This window comes from Martes martes (assembly GCF_963455335.1).
Source record: "Martes martes genome assembly, chromosome: 3".
Classification (NCBI taxonomy): Eukaryota; Metazoa; Chordata; class Mammalia; order Carnivora; family Mustelidae; genus Martes; species Martes martes.
In genome coordinates, this window is record NC_137890.1 from 120,284,336 (window position 1) to 120,307,692 (window position 23,357).

Sequence of the window (23,357 nt, forward strand, 5' to 3'; positions counted from 1 at the left end):
GACATGTTTTACTGAAAACCAAAAGTCAATTAGGGCGAAGCTTCACCATTTGACCTGCCTCCCTTTTCAGAGCACAGGCACTGTAAAGAGTAGAAAATGAAGTTTTACTATAATCTTTTGAGAAAAAAAAATCATCGTGGTGGTCAAAATCACAATTTTACAATCAGATTAAGAAAACCCATGCATCCTTTTGAAGTATATCAGATATTGTTGTTGGGCTACACCAAGATGGTAGGGTTGGGATGATGTTATTAAAAGAAAAACACAAAAAGAAAATTCACTGCACAGCCACTCTAGAATTGTTGTTATTCCAATTAATCGAAGGTCTGTAAACTCAGATAAGTGCAATGCAAAACTACTGTTAAATCTAAGTTTAGTTTGCCCGTGTACTTCAACTTGACTTCTTTAACCATGTTTTACATGAAATAACAATAAGTTGCAGTATTTACTACTTTGTGTTTCTCCCTTAGTACCTGAAAAATTTACAAATGGCAGTTGCAGTAGTTGTAGGTCAGGGGAGATGAAAAGAAAGCAAGGATATTTATCCTGGTAGGAAATTGCTTGAGATCTTCTATAAGTAAATAAATAGGCTCTTCTATGTTTGCCATTTTGACAACTTGCCCTACTCCTCTCACTGCTTGACTAATATCCAACATGATATTCAAGGGCACATACAACCAGTTGATGTCTGCACTTTTAGCACCACTGGCAAGCTTCTTCGCTTTGGGTTCTCCGCCATGTTTGGCTTTGGTGGAAGAACTTTGGCCCTTGCAGAAAAAAATCGATGGATGTCACCCAGCCAACGAAGGGATTTTGCGGTCATGAAGGCACTGGCAAAACTCAAGTAAGCTTTTTTTTTTTTTTTTCTTAAACCAAAAATTTTGTATCTTAGAGTACATGAGTGTTAATAGCAAATTTTATTGTATTTTAGGCCTGAAGACTATGAAATATCCTTTTTACCATGTATCAGCTCTCACGATTTACAAGAATGGTAGGTAAAGAGCTCAAAGTACTATAAACATCTGTATCTTTCTTTAAAGCATGAAACAGTTTGATATACACAATTTCTTAGTCTTGTGGTCTTTTGGTTGTTTTTCTAAAATATTAGCGAAGAATGTAGAGTAGTGTAATTCTAGACGGCCATGTACTTTTGACTTCTGTCTTCAGAAACAATGATTCCTTCCATTCGTCCATCCAATCATTCACTCATTTGTTCAACAGCCTGTTTATTGAATGTTACATACCAGGCACATTGGACACAACAGTAAGCCAGAAAACAAAAAAAACCATGGTTTTTGCCCTCAGGAGAATTTCAGTCTAGTGTGGAACACAAAGATTACTCAAAGCCACACAAAGCAAATGTTCTAGTCTTTAAAAGAAAAGCAAAATCATCATTGTGATGGTGGTTCTGACACCACCTTTAAATCAATCAGCACAGTATAATGCAGTAATGGAATATACTCACATATTTTTACTTACTTGATCTAATCTAAGAAAATATTTAACAAATTAGTTTCTTGAAGTTTCTTAATTGAATAGATGTTATTTTTTGTGTGATGTGATTTTTCTTTTGTTTCGTTTTGTTTTCTTACTTTTAGGAAGGCAGAAGGATCTCCCAAATCTGGTAAGTTTAAAAGTACCTCCTTAAGAACTGAGCCAGACATTTTGCTCTGGTGAGGGAAAGTAACCAATCACTTCCATTGCCTTTAGACAGTAGTGATCAGTGGCAGACCATCCAGGGTCAGTTCTTGAATGTCAGCATTATGGCAATCCCTTGCCTGTGTTCAGTGGCACCTAGAGGCTTGGCACCTACTACCAGGTTAGTAAGTATTTTTGTTGAATCACTGATACTTTTCTATAAACCAGTTTTTTTTTTCTCTTTTAGAATACCTTGCTAACTTTTGGCTGGCTAGAATATTATCAACAGGTAGTCTCTTTTGGACTGTTACAATAGTAGAGATTCTAAGGGACTTTGCCTCAGAGTAGGCTGAGACCAACTGTTAAACTGGAAATACTAGATGATCACTGATTTATTTATATTACTGAGGCTAAAATATTTCTCGGGTTTTATTAACATAATTTTATTATGTCATTTTATGCCTACTTTGCTTGCTTTATTTGTGTTTATTTACTGGTCATTGAAAACATTACATTTCTTGTATTTCTTATGAACATCTCTACTTTCAAACTGTAGAACAGACATAAATATCTTCAGCATGAATAGCTTGTCTGTGGGTATATTTGATACCTTTGTCAAAAGAAGCTGAATTTCACTTATTTATATTTAGTATGAATAGTGGTACATATGAATCTGCTGCCCACATTTTCTTGAGACATTTTATATATCACTTTATCCACAAAAATATAAACCATCTCTTACACATTCTTCTCAAGCAGCTGTCCATTATTCATCTGAAAATCTTTCTCTCCCACTCCCATAGAGAGCATGGAAGGATCATGAATATTGCATAATATAGTCAAATCTAGATTTTCCCTGGACGTAGAATAAAAGAATGACTTCTGTGCTGTGGCAATTTATAACATAATTTCAATGATCAGTTTTGTCTTCCCTGCAAAATATTTAACCAGAATGATTAACAGCTAGCAAGAGGGATTGATTTACAATTTTTTCCTCAGCAGTTGATGTGAAGGTGATAAAGAAATATCCAAAGTTAGAGAAGAAGAAAAACTATGCACTTTGATATTAATAATCTAGACACCAGGGTCCTCTTTATCTTTAGTAACTGGAAGGGAGTTATTTTGAAGCTTGTGTGATTTAGAAATTGTAGCTTAATCGTTTCCTGCCTATACTGTCAGAAATCCTGGATAGATGTGTACCTGCTTAGTATAGTTTCCCTTGCTAAAAGTGAAACCAGCTAGCTGACTAAAGGAGCAATGTTCTACAGGACAGGAGACAATACTTGTCTAATCCTACTTCATCTCTGATTCTCATGTTTGCTCGAGGACCTTCATGAGAGGTGGTCTGCTCTTCTGAGAGTGGATTCATGCCTCTCTCAATGCTGCTCCATACAGTTTTTAACTTGCCTGGAATGCCATTGCATATTCTCACGAGGCTTAATCAGTATTGATTAAATTTTCAGAGGATGACTAGTTAGAGATTTCCTTTTGGATTGTAATTAAACACTCCCCCCGCCTTTTTTTGGTAAAAACCATTACACCACGCCTTGGTTGACCAGAGGTATTCAGAGATTTATCTTCAGAATGATCCAGGATCATTGCACAGAAGATTCAACTTCCAACTTTATCCCCCCCCCCAATAAAGTATAACTTAATTCAAAATACCTCAGTGAAAATTGCTGATAGAAATTAGTGTTGTCTTCAGTATCCTAAGATTAAATGCATAATATATATAAAACATTTAGAATAGTGAAGTCACATAGAGTGTGTTTCAATGACTAAGTATTGAAAAGGAGACATACGAAGTGCTTTTCATGTTTATGACAAATTAAGCAATTTTTGAAGAATAACAACACAAGACAGTACTCTGAATGTGTTGGCATGTTGAGTAAAATGAACATTGGACCCTGGCAACTAAGAGATCTGGTACCAGTGATCATTTTGTTTTTCCCGGTGTGCCTTTGAGCAAATCACTTAAACTTGGGGTCTTCTTTTCCATTTGTATAAACTGAGTGAATGACTGGATAATCTCCAAGGTCCTTTGCAAGCTCTAACCTGAGTTTCCATAAGATTTAAAAAGCTCTTTTTCATGTTGTTATTCTTGGAATAACTTTATATTTGCCTTGAAATCAAGCTAGAAATCATTTGCACATATTTCTGCAAACTGCCTTCTAAAGCTAGATGCATTTGTGAGTGGCTTTTTTGGCACTAAATCACATCTCTAAATTTGCAGTCTCTTATATTAAACTGAACTGTTATGCAAGATTAAAATGCTCAGTCATTTAACTGCACATGTGTGGCAACATTTGTCCCTTTTATCCATCTGTGGGCCCCTTTGATTTATTTTTCTATGTCACTTCGACCTGCCCATAAGTAAATATTTAAATATCACACTGTAGGTTTTAGAAAGTGTTGAACAATTTGTTATGCCATTTGTATTTATTTGCCATTTTACCTCTTTTAAAAACACACATGATTTCACATTTTGAATCCCTAAGTAAATACATTGGATTTTAAGTGATGTCTTGCTAGGTATATAGGATGCATGATTCATTTTCTAAAAAAGCCCCTAACGAACTTACAGAGAAGGAAATCAGTCACTTAATAAAAAACTAATTCGAAGGGCTGTGCTGTTTAAAAAATAACAACAGCAAGATAAGATTTAAGAATTTTAGGTAAATGTAATGTGACAATGACTAATCTCTCTGGCCTAAAATTTCCAGTAAGCGTGATATTTGTTAGAAGGAATGATAGAGTAATTTCTGTTGCAATCACTTAATAAACTTCTCAATGTCAAATACAAATATTTAATTCCAGATTAAATAATGGAAGCATGGCTCTTATTGTTGTACGAAACACTTCTCGACCAGAATTTATAAAACACCTAAAAAGATACGCCAGTGTTAAAAATCAGGTAGAGTAAATTATTTTTATTACTTGTGTGCAAAACTGTCAATCCTGGAAAGAGAGATGCTGCAAGAGTTGACATAAAATCCTGCATCATAAGAAGGCGTTATTCTCTTAATACATTAATTTTTTTTCTGTCAGCTTGTGGTTCCTCCCAATTTTGAAGAGTATCTATTGTATTAATAGAGATTGGTCCTTTTTGAGCTATCCGTTGGTGGATACATACATTTGTGTGTGTGCGTGTGTGCCTGCAAAGAGAAAGTAGAAAATGTAGTGTTACATTGAAATGTGAAGTAAATTAAAGATAAAATTATATACTTGGCTGTTCTTCAGAATGAAAAGTAGTGAAATCTGAGATGTTTGGCCTTCTCAGTGTTATGGCAGCAGACTCTCTGAAGTTATGACCTTTAGATTCTCCTGCCATTTATGTACAGATCAGCCTACCTTCACTTAATTGAAATAGATTTGCAGACCTATATTTAAAAACACACCACTTTTATACAGTCAGTATTCTATTCAGAACGAGAACATGTGGTTGCGTTTTGGGAGACAGATAAAATTGTATTTCCCCTTAAGGGATTTGTTTTAAAGAGAAGCAATAACTATTATAAGCCACATTCTTTTGGCAGAGATTTTGACCCAGTTTTTAGGAAACTGATCCAGAAATATGTGAATTTCTGAAATGATGAGTCTTGAACTACATCAGCATGCTTGTAAAGCCCTGTAGTCTCACTCTCTACAGGTACAGAACTGTACCTGGATGCAGCTGGAGAGAGTACACAGGGGGAGGAGCATAAGTCCGGCCAACCACTAGCAGTGGCATCTTGCTTATGCAGGTGGTCATCGCAAGGCTCACACTTGAATAAACTTTTGTAGGCAGTCCTCATGAAGTTTCAGTTCTCTTCTGCCCGCTACATTATTTGGTCATTTGGTCACATTTATGAGCAAGCAACTGAATGAAGTGTCTAGGAAATTGTATTGTAAAAATTACAGTGCCTCTTTCCTTAAATACGAATCTCAAAGTACACAGAAGCAGACATAATGTAGGTTGTGAGCCGAAGTAATAACTTCACGTGTGCGTGTTTGGGGAAAGACGGTGACTGACTGTCTAAGGAATGTAGGCCTTTTCAGATGTTACTCATTTTGTTTGCAGTGTTACTATTTTTCTTAATCCACAAGCTGTACATGTTCATTATTATTTTTTCCTAAGTCAGAAAGTAGAAACAGCAAAGCAATATAAAAAGCACTCAAAATTCTGTATTCCAAAAGCTAATCAGGATCACTACCTTGGTATAAACCTCTTAATCTTTCCACATTAAACATATGTGAGAACCTCAATGGGTATTAACCTGAAGGTACTCATCCTAAGAAGCTCTGTATTTATTTTAGGGAGGTACAAAATAACTTGGAAATTCTCTTTTGGAATTGCCTAAGGGGCAAATGTCTGAGAGAATTTTTTGTAGGTATCCTTTCTTCAACATGAAAATTTCCTTGTGAGTTTCAGAGTAATACATGCTTACTATAAAGAGAAAAGCGAAGACAGAGTGAATAGAACTCTCTATAGGAAAACAATTTTTTTAAAAAGTGAGATCATGTTATGCAAGATGTAGTATAACCTGCTTTCCCCATTTACCAGCCATGTCTTATTTTTGAAGCAAAAATTATTGCCTCTGTGTGTGGGCGGGTGGGGGGTGGAGGAGGCCAGTCCTTAGTCCTGACTCTGATTGACTTAGCTCTTTCCAAAAATTGAAATCCATGCTATTGCTCTGTAATTATTTTTTTAACAAACTCTGAAAATGTTCAACATGATGGTATGTATGAATAAGTCACCAAGGTCACTGCTTCCAAGCAATGTTAATTTGATACATTTGTTTTTTTTTAAAAAAAAAAAGGACATATATTTACACATAGGTGTGTATGTGTAATCTCTTTCCTTCATGGTGACATTTTCAAAAATGTAAATTTATGTAAATTATGTAATATGATAAAGACTACATAAAGGTAAAATTATATAAGCAACAGTCTAGTTAGCAGTAACTGTGGTATCCAGAAAGGAAAACACAGTACTTCGGCCTCAGGAAAGCCCCAGTCTAAGTCCCGGAACCATCTTTGCCAGGTTGAACTGAATCTTCACATATAGTAACAATTGCAGAGCATAATGAAAACCACCATCATCCTGCCTTCACCATCACTGTGTCAAATAGAAAAATACTACCCTTCCTTTCAACTCTATCCTATCACTGTCCTCCTTTTCCACTGTCTTAAATTCCCACATATACTTTGACCATCATTTTTGGTAGGGAGTTTAAGACCCTTAAGTACGTTAGCGCTTTCCCTGAGGACTTGTTTGCCAACTTCTAGTCCTCTTGTGATACTTTGTCCTGGGGGATCTCATTCCCCACTGCCACCCTGTTTGAACCATTATCTGAGCTTTGCACAGTTAGTGAAATTTGCAAATTAGTGTTCTCTTTTCTCTGCTGATCAACAGGATCATGGTGCTTTCCTGTGTGCCGAAGTAGGAAAACTCATAGGCATCTTGAGTCTAGCATGTCCATCCCTGACCATATTGTGTTTCCCCTAAAGGTCCTCCTTCCATGTGTCCCTACAGAGGATGGCAGTGGTACCACACTCTACCCATCCTGGAGTTACTCTGGAATCCTCTCCCTCCCTCATTCCTCACAATCAGCCCACCAAGCACTTCTGTTGGTTTCCCTCCTAAATGTTTCTGAAATTTCTCCTCCACCTTATTTTGAACCTTAATCCCTTCTAGTTTATAGCACCCTCTTTCCGACCTTCCTTTGCCCTGGTCTTGTCTTCCACACTTAGTTTTAGAGGGATTTTGCTCAAACACTTTGCTGATGCCCTCGTGCTTAACTCTTCAGTGCCTTGCTCATTCTTGTCAAGATGGCATCGGATGTCTTCGGCATGGAATACATGGCCCTTTGTATTCTGGCCCTTGCTTATGTCACAGCCTCACCTCTTGCCATCCTACCCCAGCTTTCCTGTGTTTTGGTCATTTTACTAGTGTGTTAGGGCTGCCATGATATTTGTCATGTCCACGGACTCTGTGGAGGCTTAACAGAAATTTTTTTACAGATCTGAAGATTAGAAGTCCACGATGGTGTTGGCAGGTTTGGTTTCTCCCGAGGCCTCTTGTGGCTTCGAGATGTCTGTCTGCCTTCTGACTGTGTCTTCACGGGGTCTTTCCTCTGGGTGTGCACATCCCTGGCATCTGTGTGTCCTACTTTCGTCTTTTAGGGACACCTGTCACGGTGGATGAGGGCCTACCCCAAAACCTCATTTTAGCCACACCGTTAAAGACCTTCTCTCTAACTATGGTTACATACTAAGGTATGGGGGTGATAAGGTCAACTTATGACTTTGTGGGAGAGATACAATTCAGTGGGTAACCCCATCTATGTCTTTTTTTTTTAAATCAAATATAGTTGTTTATATCTTCTTTAAAAATAAGTGCCAAAACACCAGTATTACAATCAGTATTACAGTATGCTGAACTTTTTGTAGCTGCTTGATGGTGCCCTATATCCTATACTTAGGCAAATGTTTCCTCTCTTCGAAACTTCTTCCCTTTCCCTCCAGGCTAACCCTTGTGTGTTAAGACTCCCTTCAGATAGGAAGCTCACCCAACATCCTGAGCTTGCTGCCTCTTGTTTCTCTCATTTAACTCTCTGCTTACACCATCATGGCACTCATGTGTATCACAGTTTGAACTGTTTTTCTCTTCCTCACATCTTAGACACACCCTTACACAAGATACTAAGCTCTTGGCTCCCTAAACCTCCCATCTAATGATGTGGCTTCATAGGTAATGAATTTGCTTGCATGCGTGGAGCTTCATTTGGTGAAGGATGCACACGAAAACTGAGACTTTAAGATAACAGTGGCCATCCCTCCGTGGCCTCTCTGTTTCCAGCTGCGTGCCGCAGGCTGACTGTTTTTATCACGTGGCCGTCTCCCCTCTTACAAGGACATTAGTCATGTTGAATGAGGGCTCAACCTGATGACCTCATCTTAGCTCAATCACATCCGCAAAGACCCTCTTCCCAAACACGGATGACCTTTGCAGGTACTAAGAGTTAAGGTTTCCAGGCATTGTTATCAGGGATGCAGTTTAACTCCTAGTTAGCCAGTTAGCAGTGACTCATTTAAAACCCATTATTTTTACGAGTTCACACAGAATGAAGGCTGTCCCCAAGGCTCTGGAGCTAAGATGGAAGTCTAAGGCAGTGACTGCTGAGCAGTTTCACAGGGAGCCCCCGTGCTGTCACAGAGAGCTACTTGGGGCCCTGTAATTCTGTACCTGCATCAGAATGGCTGATACCACCCTGTAAATCCAGTATAAGCCATGGTAGTAACCCAGTGCATTATACAGTATAACTGTGAAGTCTGCTGGGCTTTGGTTTCTACTTGGGTAAAATAAGGGTGTGGGGGAAAAATACTAGTTTTCTGTCAACTTTTAAAACACTATACCTCACCGAGGTTCATACATGGAAGGGGAAAAAACCCCATGTAGTTCATAGGAATAGACCTCATGCCATTTACCTAAAAAGTGAAATAAGTGAGTGGTTATTGTGCATTGCTACTAAACGGGTATTTGTCTATCTTTTCTTTTTTATGAGAATACATGTTTTTTTCCATTAAAGTTTCCTTAGACAAACAAAAACAAACTTGAAGATATCCTGCACCCTTTGGAGCGGTCAGTAAGCAAACAATTGTCTTGCGACTTGTATCCATTTTGACTGTGGGACTGAGGCGGGGAAAACCCGCAAAAATCACATTAGACTGACTTCCTCTTTCTACCTTCATAAGCTTAGAGCTAGGTTCTTCCTGATTAAATTCTAAGTGTGAAACTTAGTTTCCTTTACATCACCTCAACTAATTGACAAGTTAGTAAATTGGTGGATTATATAAATCTTCTGTGTCAACAGCTGGGTATTAAAAAATCTTTAATTGAAAATGGTATGATATTGTATTCAACCTCAGACTAGTGATCATAAAACGTTTGCTTGATCTCCCAAAGAAACTGGGGACCCCTGGCACAGAGTTTTAAAGCTATAAAAATGTCCTCATGCATGTTGATATTTATGTGCAAGAGAGCACAGTGAACTTTTTAATTTGTGCAAGCAGTTAGGGATAAAGCCCACACTGTGACTATTTGTGTTTGTTTTATTTAGTTCAACTTTCCGTTTGTTGAGACTTACACCGTTGGAGAAGTAAGAGTTCGTTCGAGGAATAAAAGCGGATGCGATCCGGAGGAGGATGACGGACGGCAGGCAGCTGCTTCAGAACACAGTTTCCCTTGGAACATAGATGGTGACTTAGTGGAAGCCGAGTCAGAGGTTCTGGTCAAGTAAGTGTCATTATTTACCCCCCTTCAATATCCACCAGTAGATACAAAAGTAAATGTAATGGAAGCAGCCTTGTCATGACTTTTTTTTTTAATGAGTAAGTCAGGGAAGCATAAAAAGATAGATGTACAATTTTAATAAATAGTGTAACTTTACATTTATTCACCGGTTGTTACATACAGCCCAAGCATTTTCATATAGACTCATCACTAAATTTTCTGAGTCTCTGTATTTGCATTTCAAATGACAATTCTCCCTAAACTGTACAGATAATGTCTACAGTTTGTTTTGTAATTTTAGCAATATATGTTTTGTAATCTTAAAAGTGGATCAGGAGCTTAACCTTGTGAAAGCCCTCTGCAGAGTGGATGGGTACACATTTGAAAGCTCCAGTCTTGATCAGTTTGTATTCAGCGGCGTGCTGCTCTCAACTCTTTCCACAGCATTCAAACTTCTCAACACAGGAACAGTTTTATATACTCTGTAACAGGACAACTGGCATGAAACAAGTTTAGGACCATGCAAACTCATTGCTGGAAAGCATTAGGACTCAAGGGGTGGAAGACCGGGACAGGAGCAGCACCCTGTAGGCACAATGTCTGGATGTTACAGTAATTACCGGTGTCCATTTATCAGCCCCCCCTCCCCATTTACAAGATTGCAGCTCTGCCATGAATGGAGGTTTGCTAGCTATCGTTAGATTGGTATTTGGTATTATGTACCAGACTCAATAGGTATATGTGTGAAAAATAATGAGAGGTTGATAAAATAATTATACATCTATTTCTTACAGATTACACCCAAGACTTATCAGTCTTTATGGAGGAAGCATGGAAGAAATGAATGATTCCAAAGTAACATGTAATTGTTTATAAAAGAAATGTACAAACTAGAATTTTAATGTGAAGGAATATGGTCATGCATTAAAGATATAGGGGAAAAATTATTTTTGTAAAGAAATGAAAATTGCTATTTTTGTTGCTAAAAATTAACTTCTAGAGCTTAAGACATGAAATATAATGAATTAAATTCTGGGTTTCAGAAAGTATTTATTGGAACTGAAAGCAAACATTCATGTACTCAAAACATCATGATGATCTGTCAGTAATTTCCAAGTGAAATAATTTGGATGCTTTCACCTTTCAGTTGAGTCCATCCTCTATGGATATAAAATTTCCTACAGCCTGGTACAGATGGATGCCAGAGGTTACCTAAGGCTGCCCTGGTGAGATCCTAATCCAGATTTCAAAATGGCTCCAATACCTACGTTATTTGCCAAAGAGATAAGCATTTTAAGTTGTTAGGGAACCAATTTTATGACTATTCCCTGAAAGCTGAAAGTTGTTGATTTTCTTTAAGTCTTTTCCAATCCATAACAAATTTTGAAGTATGAGAAGTAGCTAACTAGTGAGGAGCTGTTTTCTCTTTGCTTCTGAAAGTCGTGTTATCCAGCAATCCTAGCACACTGGTTTAGCGCACTCAATACCCCACATGCTGTCATTTCTGGATAGAAAAGAGCCCAATTTAAATTTCCTCAGGGATCATCCTCCACCAGTGATTCCAGAAAATCTCCTGAAAGGATTACTTTGCTTTTTATGTAATGAAAAAAGCAGATCATTTGCTTATATAATACCTTTTTAAGTTTAATTAATGACTGCTGGGATATACCGTGTTCAGGAGGGTTCATGCTCACAGATTGGGTTTCACCCATCGAATGCCTTCAGAAACTCTGCCCTCCTTGTTCTCTGGCCACCAATTACTAATGTGGGCTCATGAGCAGAGAACCTGCAGGAATTTAGGCAGCCTGAGAAAGACCGCTGTTGGCAGGGGTTTCAGAGAGACAGAAGTCTTTTACTATTTAATTGCTTCCAATAATAAAGACAGATATAGGACAACTCACAGCTATCAGCATCCAGGTCACATGCCTGAATAAATATGAAAAAGGATTGTATTTGCAAGTGACAAGATATTAAAGATTATTGAAAATCCAGAAGCTTTTTCATAAAAACTATTTCACTTACCACTAAAACTTAGATCATGGAAATTTTTATGTCACATTTATATTCACTGAATACAAGCTAAAAGTTAAATTTCTAAATTTTGTTGCTCTAATTCCATGCAGACGAGAATGCTCTTATACACCTGATAAAAACACACGTAATACATACATCTGAGGAGAAAGTAATATCTACACAAGTAGGGGCATTTGCTTGATTTGACAGTCACTATTTTACATAGTATCTAATTTATATGAAATACTGGCCTCCAAGCATGGTCTTCGTAGAGTTTGGCTTTTTAAGAGTCATTAATGAGGTACAGTTTTCATATTTTACATATTATCAGTGTATTTATATTTGAAATATCAGCTAAAGTGCAACATTCACAATCTGTTTCAGAGTATAAGTTAGAATTCTTAAGTACTATTGTTTTTATAAGTAAAAAAATTTCACTAAAAATGGATTTTAGACATTACTCCTGGGTACCCTTGATAAAAATGTGTTATATTCTTTTAAGAACTTATGTATATATACAGAAAGAATCCATAGCTGTATAAACAGTAATTATCCAGAAGTCATTAAACTCAAACCAGTGTATAAATTCAGTCTGGAATTTGCTCCTCAGGCCCAAAATGCTCTTACATAGACTGCCGACTAAATGGTTGTTGATCAAAGCCCATCATAAAGGTATTAGAAATAAAGGTCTTTAAAGATAAAATCTGCTTTAAAACATTAGTGGTCTTCTTTTATTCATAAGAAAATTGAGGAACAGCTCTTCATTCTTTAAATATATTTAGCGGGATTTTTCCAATGAGTCCCAAAGATCTATTAGAAATGAATCATTGCCTATTCAGTGGAGTTTATTTTACTGAAGCAAGCACACCTGGCAAATTATTTCTTTTAAAGGAATGATATTTCAAGTCCAAGACTTCTCCAAAATGAGTTGTTTACTTCCTCAACATGATTTAATTCAGATGCACTTTCATTTCAAGGTGTCTTCGAGGGATTACTTACCTTGAATAAATTGAATGCTTTAGTGTTTTTTTCTATCCATTTGAGAACTGAGAGATTATTTTCCTCTGGAAGAGTAATCATTGCTTGGGATTTTTCACTTGCATCGAGACCTAGTATGTCACAAGGTCATGAGTAAATGAAGTCCATAGGGAAAAAGGGAGCAGAATTCCAGGTTTCTTGTAAACACTGTCTTGAATTTCTTTGGTTAACCTGAGTCTATTCTCTCAATTTGAAAGAAGTCTTTAATCATCATTGTTGCTCTTGCTGTTAACGTAGCTCCAGCTGTCTCTTCTGTTTTCTTCTTGGAGGACAGATTTGTACTGTCTTTTAAAGAAGCCAGCCTGTAAACAGTATTGCATAATCACTAGTGTATAGTTAGGAACATATTACACTCATTGGACACCTGAATAGTCACCGTCCCATGTAGTAAAATTCAGATGGGAAATATGGTGTTAAAGAGCACTTTTATTGGACTGCTCAGTGACCCACACTCTCCAAAATGGACATTAAAAATAATATGCAGTGTTTTCTAAGAGCTTTCTTAAAGAACATCTTTCCAAACTAGTGTCACGGTTGGAATACTGGTACTGAAGTTAGGAGAAACAGGAGATCAGTACTGCATAGTCACTTGGGAATTTAAAACCTTAACATTAAAAGTGCTACAATATTTGATAATTTGGGAGTCACAAAGGGGGCTTCATTACAAATTAAAAACAGCATTACTGAGTAGTTTAACATGGATAATTATTAAAGGCTTACCTTCCACATAACATATGAAATCAATAAAAGTAAAATAAGTCCAAGGAACAAGCTACTTGAAATAATTGCTATTGTGAAATGACGTTTGGGTCTTTGATGATGTAGTCCTTCAAGCAGAACCTACATAAAGAGACACCAGTTTAAAAACTTGCTTTTAATTCCCTCTGAACCACCTCCCCACCCCTCCCTAACCCACGATTCCCATAGTATTTTGAACAACTCCCATCTCCTCCTCTCGCTGGTTCTAACAACCCTAGGGAACATTGGCAACCATTTAGTAGAATCGGCTTGCACCCATGTTTCTTCATCCAGATAATTCTACCAAGTTCACCTCCTGAAAAAGCCATCTGCATTGTTCCCTCCCACCAGTTGTGGAAAATGCCAAATCTCAAAGTATTTCAAGCCTTCCATGATCTAGGCAATCTAGTTTCCTGACTGAAAGCTCCATCAATGGTTTTTCCGTATAATCCTAGGGTTTCAGGTAAAAAGGTAATCTTACATGTGCAACAGTCTCATCTTTGTTTAGTTCAATAACTTTTGGATTAGGCTCTGGAAAAGCTGTTGCTCTTATTTCAAACTTGAGGGCCGAAGTCTCATCCTGTTTAATAAAAGAAAGATCACTGTAGCCTGATTCGTGAAGACAGATTAATAATTTCTCATGATCCTTACCTACTCTCTGAGGCTTTTACAATGGATATTCCCCAGTTCATTTCACCATTTGTATTAAATTGCAATGCAACACTTCCTGTGCTTCCAAAGGCATGGCCATTGTATTATTTTTCCGGGCATCATTTTGTTGAAATCCTTTTATTAAACTTAACTAATCTGGGCACTTGGATGGTTCAGGTGGTTAAGTGTCTGCCTTTGGCTCAGGTCATGGCCCCAGGGTCCTGGGATCGAGTCCCGCATCAGGCTCCCTGCTCAGTGGGGAGTCTGCTTCTCCCTCTGCCCCACCTGAACTCTCCCTCTTGCCTACTTTCTCTCTCTCTTTCAAAATTTTTAAACATAACTAGGTTGCAACTTGATGCAGATATTTGTAATACTTAATAATTCAAAGATTTGGTAGTTAGCATTATTTTGTTTCCTGGAAATTGAGTCTTTTATCAGATAAGACTTTCTTCACCTAATAAATGTTTCTTCAAATTTATTTTACTTAGGCTTTTTTTTTCCCCTGAACAGTGCTGTCATCTTTGATAAAATACATAGAGTTTATCTAATATAGCTTTGATAAAATACATAGAGTTTATCTAATACCATAACAGAAAAATCTGGTACAAGTAGTTATAACATTCAAATATAAAATCAGTAGATGAACTCCAAGATACACTACATAACCAAGAATCTGAGGATGGGCTCCACATTCTCTGAGAACCTCTTAAAATTACATGTAAAATTGAGTTTCTCATATATGCATTCATTGCAGTAGAAGAGTATTCCTAAAGAGATCTATGACCTTTAAAAGTGAAAAGTACTGGGGCACCTGGGTTGCTCAGTGGCTTAAAGACTCTGCCTTTCGCTCAGGTCATGATCCCAGGGTCCTGGGATCGAGCCCCACATTGGGCTCTCTGCTCAGCGGGGAGCCTGCTTCTCCCTCTCTCTCTGCCTCTCTCCCTAGTTGTGATCTCTGTCAGGTAAATATATAAAATCTTGAAAAAAAAAAAAAAAGTGAAAACTACTGGGACGCCTGGGTGGCTCAGTTGGTTAAGCGGCTGCCTTTGGCTCAGGTCATGATCCCAGCGTCCTGGGATCGAGTCCCACATCGGGCTCCTTGCTCGGCGGGGAGCCTGCTTCTCCCTCTGCCTCTGTCTGCCTGTGCTCGCTTGCTCTCTCTCCCTCTCTCTCACTCTGACAAATAAATAAATAAAATATATTTAAAAAAAAGTGAAAACTACTGTATAAATGTAGAATTTTAGGGCTGAAAATAAATTACATACTTTGTTAAAGCAGTGGTTTCCAACAGGGATTCTTTTATCACTTTGAGGACAGTAGTTTCTGGAGACATTTTTGACTGTCAGGACTTGGGAGGTGGTGTGCCAGCATCTAGTTCATAGAGACTAGTAATGCTGTTAAACATCCTACAATACACAGGACTGGACCTGGCACCAAGGAATTATCTGGTCCAAAATGCCAATAGTGCCCAATGTGGAGAAATCTGGACCTCAAGGGTATGAGGCTGTAAACTGCAAAAGTCTTAGTAACTCGTTGCTGGTCTCAGGTTTTAGTTTTTAGCACAACTGCAACTAGAGCAGAAATCTCTTACTTCAGTATCTGGTGGATCTTTTTTTTCCTCCCCTCCTTGGCCACTGTGTAGCAATTTTAAACATTCTTCTTTAAACAAAATAGAACTACTGTTTTCTTTGGCTTACTATATACCATGCACTAAATGCTTTACAACACCTCTACAAAAAATTTTATCCATATTTATCAGGTAAAGTAAGGAACAGAACTCCAGATAAAATTGGTTTTATCTCTAATTTTTTTTTGTAAGATTCATTTTATGGAGAGAATATGAGTGGGGGAGGGGCAGAAGGAGAGAGAGAATGCTCAAGTAGACTCCCCCCAAGCACAGAGCTCAACATAGGGCTTGATCTCAAGACCCTGAGATCATGACCTGAGCCTACACAAAGAGCCTGACACTTAACTGACTGAGCTGTCTGGGTGCCCCAAAATCTGCATACTCATTTCTAGGAAGAAGTTCAAGATGTATTATTTATTCAGCCTTTCAGAGTTTCTCTTACGTTTTATCGTATGCTTGTGTTTTATTGTTGATAAATTTTGATGTTTTGATTTTATGAAAGCCTTAGTTTAACTTCTTAAATATTTAGGCATAATTTAAAGTAGTTTAGAAAAAATCTTAAGATTATATAAAATAGGTAGCCAATTTCTGTGATTTAATCAAAATTTATAATTAGTAGGACATGCTTTCTAAAATAAACCTCTTAATTATTCCATAGTCTATTTTACAGTCTTAGTTCTCTTTAATTATTAAAGCCATATCACTTAGTGTATGCAGCTGAAACTATGCATGGAAACAGTTGTAGAGTTCCACTCCAAATTTTACTATTCATACCTTAATTACTTAAATGCCTCCTCACATACCATCCTACATAAATAAGATGATTGTCAGAATCTACAAACTCAAAGTTGTCATTTTATCTTACTTACCATTTCTGAAAGGTACGGCCGGCCTTCCAGCTGAATGTGAACACTGGCTTCTTTTCCACTTTCCATTTTCCCAAAATGGCAGAAAAAATTTAAACAGTATGGATCAGCTTTTATGCAGAACTTGAAAAAAAATACAAAAGAGCTACATTAAAACATTTTTTTATAGGTAGCTAAAATATTTTACATGGAATTAAACATCTCCCATGAGGGGCGTTTAAAAATTATCTTGCTTTAAACAAAACGTGAATGTTTGTTTGTTTTATAAATTACAACAAAAAGTATTTGAGCTGAAGCATGTGTTCTGAGAATTAAAACAAAGACTCCTAATCAGAACTGTTAAGGTACATGTTCTATGTTGCTTGTAAAACTTGGATCATTTGAAGGGAAGACCACTTCTTCAGGGTTTTTTGCTTTTTCCTAAATTCACTAAATGAAAGGAATGAAAATTAATCTCATGTTACAAAGTCTGCTCAGCTGAATACTCTATCTTGTCCTCCTAAAGGGTCTGGAACAATGCTTGGCTGGCACAAAATAGGCATTGGTTAGATTAATAATGAAATTATATATAATTTTATATATATATATGTATATATATAAAAATAAAAAACTCTGGGTCTCTCTAATCATGTGTGCTTCTTGTGCAAGAGTATTACCTTGGGTTGTTTCTTTCCTGCACTGAACTGACCGCTCAAACCCACTGGTTCTTGGTTTTAAGTACTTTGGTTCTGTATGTTGGAAAGCAAAATCTGCAACCAGAAAAATGGAAACTTACCAGTAGCTTCTTATCAGTCTTGGACAAGAATTTGAAAATGTCTTTCAGGAACTCCATTGAACCTTTCTCCTGCTCTAATGCACACTTTCTTTGATAATTTTTAAAATGGCATTCTCCAGCAGTAGTCTATACAGATAGAAAGTGAGAAAAATCTTATTTCATACTGGAGAGAACTGCAAAAACGACATGCTCTTAACAGTTCCAGTTGCTTACCTTTTCTAAAATATATCAAGTATTTCTGAAATTGTGAAAATATCTTTGGAATAGACTTTCTTGGGAAAGATTAGGTCTCCGTGGCAAAAACTCAGAAACCCAGCAACATTTTAACTAGGTTGAATGTAGGTGCTCAAGTGAGCACAGGGCCCTAACTTGACAGAAAATAAGGCAACGTGAAAAATGGACATTTGAACTTTAGCATGGAATTAACATTTCTTTGGCTTTAGACACAAAATAAAACGATAACACATAATAACAGCATGTCTTGCCATCTAAGTCTGGAACTCAGGCAAGATACTTTAAAATTAGATCTCAAACCCAATGAAGGATTTATTTGTTGACTGCTTGTCTTAAAAATGGGAATTTAAGAAAATTCTGATACAGTCATCAACATAAAAGTATCGATTCCTGTTAAAAAATGGCTGAATACTGGTTTTCAACGGCAGACTCAAGATTTATAGAGCATTTCACCAATTACTTCCAGAGGCCCATTTCACAAAGAAAATGCACTGAAGACGGAAGAGCAGAGGTCCATGTAACCCTTTAGTTCCAATGGATAATATTCAAAGTGTACTCAGAAATTGGTGCATTCACAGCTGAAAGTGTCACTCAAATAAGTTAAGAGATATACCCATTTAGCAACATAACTTTGAATAAAGGAAGGAACACATTTTTACCTGGACATCCAAAATGTTGAACAGCTTATCGGTTTGGGGGGTAAAAGAATTCGGTACCATTATTTCCACACTAACATTTGGAGCCATGCTGTGACCCATGTTGATAACCTGGGAAGGAGGAAAATTTTTTTTACAACCTATTTTTCATAAATGTAAATACAGGTAACAGTGAGCTTTTGGGTGAACCCGGATATTTCAGGCAACATTTATAACTGGGGGGGTTTGTAGTTGGCATCCGCATGGCAAAGGGAGATCGAATATCCATAATCAGAACTTTAAAAAGTGTGCTAATTGTTCCTTATTTCCAGCCCTCTCCTTTTGATATGCTTAGGCCAAATGTCCAGACTGTTAGTTACTGCAGAAACAAGTCTAAAGGAAAAGACAATAACATACATTTGTATGGCACGTTATGTATCTAAAAACCCATGACCAGGTGATCCTCACAACTGTCCCATGAGGTGAGCTGACATTTGATTCTCCAGCTCCAGAAGAGGCTCAGACGTGTGAACTGTGTGCCTCAGGTGGCTACAGAGTGACAAGCAGCTCAGGTATTCTACCTCTAACTCTTCTGTGTCACAACATCACTCTGCTGAGAGGATACTCCTCATCGCAGTAAGTGAATGAGAATATGTTACATAGTTCAGGGTAATGATAATGCCGAGGCACTCAGAAAGTCAGAAAGGGGTAGAGAAAATACAACAGCCTTTTAATAATAAGGCATAGATAGATGATATTTCATTACTGTTAAATTTGGGGATTTCAGCTCTCTGAGGAAGAAAATTGGCTCAAAATAATTGCCTCCTGAGAGCTTAACTATGAAACCAAGAGAGTAAGTCAGAAAAGAGATGTGCTACAATACCCAAATGAAATAGTGTGACTCCGACATTTGCAATAATCTTTAGGAAGCGCATGACATGGAAGAATGTGTCCCTGGCTGATGGAAATGGCTAGCCTGTGGGGCAACAGGGCAGTTGCCAAAGGAGGTTTCAGCAATGAAAACCCAGTACTGCCCTGACCTTTAGACAGGGTCTTCCTCGTGCCAGCCAGTGATCAGTCCAAGCTCAATATCCTTCATCCTGGTTCACCTAATAACACCAAGACCCCTAAGAACCTCCTCATGTTTGCACAGGTACACTGAGCCTACAGACTCAAAGTACGTCCAGTGTCACTTCGTGCAAAACACTTTCCAGTTAAATTACTGAAAAATACTTAACCATGAATTGTAAGCTAATGACTAGACCTTCTAGAGTCTGTGCTCTTATAAACTACAACAGAAACTGAGCTGAACTCCCACGGGGCTCTGATAGTAGCACTCCTTGGGACTTCAAAGCAGAGGGCTGTATTTTTTCAACACTAATGTCCACTAATATAATAAAAACTTGCGTATACACAGACTCGGCAGGATTCCAAGGTCATTGTAACGATCTGGAGCAGGGCCCAGGCATTTGCATTTTGTGTAAGTACCTCAAGTGATTCTGACCCACATATTAATTCAACTTTAAAAAAAAATATTTATTTTAGAGAAGGAGCACAAGCTGGAGGGGGAGGGGTAGAGAAAATCCTCAGCAGACTCCGCACAGAGCATGGAGCCTGACATGGGACTTGATCTCATAGCCACGAGATCAGAAGAGTCAGACGCTTACCTGATGGTACCACCCACATGCCCCGCTAACCTACATTTTCAAAAGCATTGCCTTACAAAAAAAAATATCATCATGTACCTAAAGTCAGATGCACTCACACTCTGTGGATTGTTACATAGTTCTGAGAATGGAGCATTGTTTTTGGTTCAAAACATTGTTCTGGACATTATCTACAATTCTCATATCCAGGATGCCCCAAAAGTGTCAGTTTGGCAGTAAAAATTTTTAAAAAAATTACCTTTATATTAATGTTTGGATGATGATACCTATTTTTTAAAACAATTTAATAAATGACATCACTTGTAACAGGTCATATGCTTATGACCTAAACAGCTGACCAAGACCTTAAACAGGGGCATAGGAGGTAAGAGCTACCTTTACTGGTAATGTTAGTGCTTGTATAAAAGCTTGAACTCAGAAGAGATTTCTCTGATTTGCACCCAAAGATGCATTCCCTTGGCTTGTCCTGATCTCTGCATCTCTAGCAGATTCGGTTCCTCTGGTAATTTTGCCTGTTTCAGGAGTTCCCTCTGTCCTGTGCTTGCTCCTTCCCGTGGTATTTGTAAGGAATCAAAGGCTTCCGTGAAGGGGCAAGGCAAAGGGAAAACAAGGAGCATTAACCCAGTAGGAGAGGGGAGGGAGGAACCAGCGGGCCCCTAAGCCGTGGCGGGGCTCCTCAGCCATGGGGGCCAAAGCCGGGCGGGGTGGGGGGGGAGGCTAAGCCTCCAGCATCTCAGCCTATGATGTCCTCGGGAGCAATGCAGCAATACCAGGCTTTCACTCTGCTACAAATATCAAAACAACTCTTCTTACATGGAAAGTGAAGTTCATTTTCTCTGCCATGCACATTTCAGGCTCATTTTCTTCCTTTGGTCCATACACAAATGAAGTTGGGTTGACAAATCTGAAAGAAACAAGTTCAAATTTAATTGGTCTTACTTGAGCTATTATAAACCGTCTTTCTCTATAGGCTGAATTATTGTCTCTCTCTTAAAAATGCTAGTTAATAATATATTTCCAGACTATAGAGGCCTCTAAGCACCAAGGAATAATTTTGGTTTCTTGGGAAGCTATGAATTTTAGTGAAATGTAATAAATTCAGAAAGCCATGTGCTCTGACTTGGGTGTTAATGTATCTTCCCACGAATATCCTTTGTTTGTCTTCCCAGCACTGCCTGGTTCAGTCCACTGGCCATTCCTTCTCTGTCAGCCCTCAGATGATTAATACAAATTTGACAAATAGGAGATAAATTCTTAACTTTATCCCTACAGCTCCAATATCTTCCTATAAGTCAATCGATTTTACCTATTTTTGGATTATGTCTTTCTGTGATCCACTTCCTGCTGGCTATTTGTAATGAACCCCAAAGCTGGGGAACAATTCAAACATCAGTAAGTATGGTAAACTTTTTGCTTAGGAATACAAGGTTGTCACTCTTGCCTGTGGTTAGACATAGAGGTCAGTAGTGGTTTCTAAGAAGTATTTTTGTGGGGAATCCCAACTCCACTAGTTGCTCTTCTTTGGCAGCTAATGTGAAGTAATGAAAATTAGCGACAGGCTACACAGAAATATTGAAATACTGTAGATTGAGGCAGTTTTATGCTCGCAGAACATTCCTTGCCCAAAATACGAGGTGGAGGACACTCATCATGAGAAAATCACGAAAAGGAAGTGAGATGAGGCTTCAAATTCAGGAAAGGTGGCGTCAGCTTTTCTCTGCTCCCCACTGATGCAGCAGGGTCTTCCCTCCTGAATGGCTTTCTCTCTCCTGCTTGTTTCACCTCGGAAACGTGATACTCAGTTCTTTCAGTTGCAGACACCATTTTATTTTTATATAATTATATGCCATCTCTGTGAGTGGTTAAAAATGATTGGGGATGGTTTATATTTAGAGCAACAAGAAAAGCTCATCAGTCTATTTGTTCGGTATCTCCTATTTCTGGTCCTTTAAAAATAGGGTTTTAGGGGTGCCTAGGTGGCTCAGCCAGTTAAGCACCTGCCTTCAGTTCAGGTCACGATCCTGGGGTCCTGGGATCGAGCCGCATGCTTCTCCCTCTCCTGCTTTCTTTTTCTCTCAAATATATAAAATCCTTTTAAAAGAATATTGTTTTAAACAAAGACTAATAGTCTGAATCATTTCCAGTAAAATCAGTAAGGGTTTTCTTAATACTCCTTAAATCTTTTCTACACGTTTCCTTCTTGAATCTGAGGAGGGCGCACACAATCACTAACATTGTGGGGAACCAGTGAATGCTGGCTCTGGGGCCATGGGTGAGAAACTCCATAATTCATGGGTCAGTGAGTGGTCAGGGGACACCTTGCAGCTTGGTGCTCTCCTATCTCCATCGATTTGCCACACAGGTAGAGGTGGGTTCTGGAGAGTGGTGACTGGGCCAAGCTTACACTTCCTAGAGCTTCACTCTCGCCACAGCCACTGAGCATTATCAGTCTAATGGCACACTGCCATTCCCCCCCACATCACCCCCGCGCCGGGCCCCTGGCCTTTATAGCGTACAACTGACAGGCTGGACATGACCTGCTAGAGGCTTCTGGGGCTTTTCCAGGAAGAAATCCCCAACCGGGTACTAGCTTAAAGAGGCCTCAGTAATGATTATAGAGTGCATGAGACTAATGAAGAACGAAGCAAGAGAATGCTTCTTTTTTAAGGGATAGCAACAGCACAGGAGCTTTCCTTAAAAAAAATTTTTCAATATATTTTTTGACCAATAATGTAAGAAGCACCAGAATTTAAAATAGGCTCTCAACTTTACAAGAGGTGTCCATATTTACTTACCCATGAACAGTTAGCATGACTTCGTACTTGAGAGGTATTGCTAAAGTCACTCTGTTCCGCTTCAGGTCCTCCCTTTCCCCTTCATTTGCACTACAGAAACAGATAAAAGACACCCTGTTAGAATCCCCCAAACATAAAAATCATCTTCAGAGAGGACTAATCACCTATCATGTATACCGAACGTATTTGGAGGCTTGGGGAGTGGGGGAAAAAAGACGTGGTGGTAAGCAATATTTATGACAGGGTTGGCAGAAATTTGCTCTCATTATTTAGTGTTATTTGCTCCAAAGATAGTGAGAGATCTTTTTGTTTCTTAGATCACACAAGAGAAGTTTTCTCCTGCAGACAATGGATCACAGCTCCGTGATTCTCCTACGTCCCCCCACTCTAAAGTCAGGAGTCCAC

The 23,357-nt window shown here is 38.2% G+C and overlaps 2 protein-coding genes across 5 annotated transcripts in view; one reads left to right on the forward strand and one right to left on the reverse strand.

The window, feature by feature from the left end:
* CERKL (CERK like autophagy regulator) overlaps window positions 1–10,843 on the forward strand; it is a gene marked incomplete at its 5' end in the record, with an annotated part of 116,137 nt that extends 105,294 nt beyond the window's left edge. For 3 of the 4 annotated variants that reach the window (XM_080799802.1, XM_080799804.1, XM_080799805.1), the window contains 7 exons: window positions 667–844; window positions 932–991; window positions 1,599–1,624; window positions 1,711–1,819; window positions 4,456–4,552; window positions 9,741–9,916; window positions 10,708–10,843. In XM_080799802.1, coding sequence (XP_080655928.1) covers window positions 667–844; window positions 932–991; window positions 1,599–1,624; window positions 1,711–1,819; window positions 4,456–4,552; window positions 9,741–9,916; window positions 10,708–10,789 — 728 coding nt within the window. In that variant the 3' untranslated portion in view covers window positions 10,790–10,843. Of the gene's footprint in view, window positions 1–666; window positions 845–931; window positions 992–1,598; window positions 1,625–1,684; window positions 1,820–4,455; window positions 4,553–9,740; window positions 9,917–10,707 lie in introns of all 4 variants that reach the window. The other variant, XM_080799803.1, reaches the window with a different exon arrangement.
* Window positions 10,844–11,818: 975 nt separating this feature from the next.
* The window catches only part of ITGA4 (integrin subunit alpha 4), an 80,339-nt gene continuing 68,800 nt past the window's right edge, over window positions 11,819–23,357 (reverse strand). Inside the window, exons 21-28 of the mRNA XM_080799801.1 lie at window positions 22,953–23,042; window positions 20,971–21,061; window positions 18,515–18,622; window positions 17,622–17,747; window positions 16,850–16,969; window positions 14,184–14,282; window positions 13,685–13,804; window positions 11,819–13,266 (exon numbers count right to left, since the gene is read on the reverse strand). Of these exons, the coding sequence (XP_080655927.1) occupies window positions 13,168–13,266; window positions 13,685–13,804; window positions 14,184–14,282; window positions 16,850–16,969; window positions 17,622–17,747; window positions 18,515–18,622; window positions 20,971–21,061; window positions 22,953–23,042 (853 nt within the window). The 3' untranslated portion in view covers window positions 11,819–13,167. The remainder of the gene's footprint in view (window positions 13,267–13,684; window positions 13,805–14,183; window positions 14,283–16,849; window positions 16,970–17,621; window positions 17,748–18,514; window positions 18,623–20,970; window positions 21,062–22,952; window positions 23,043–23,357) is intronic.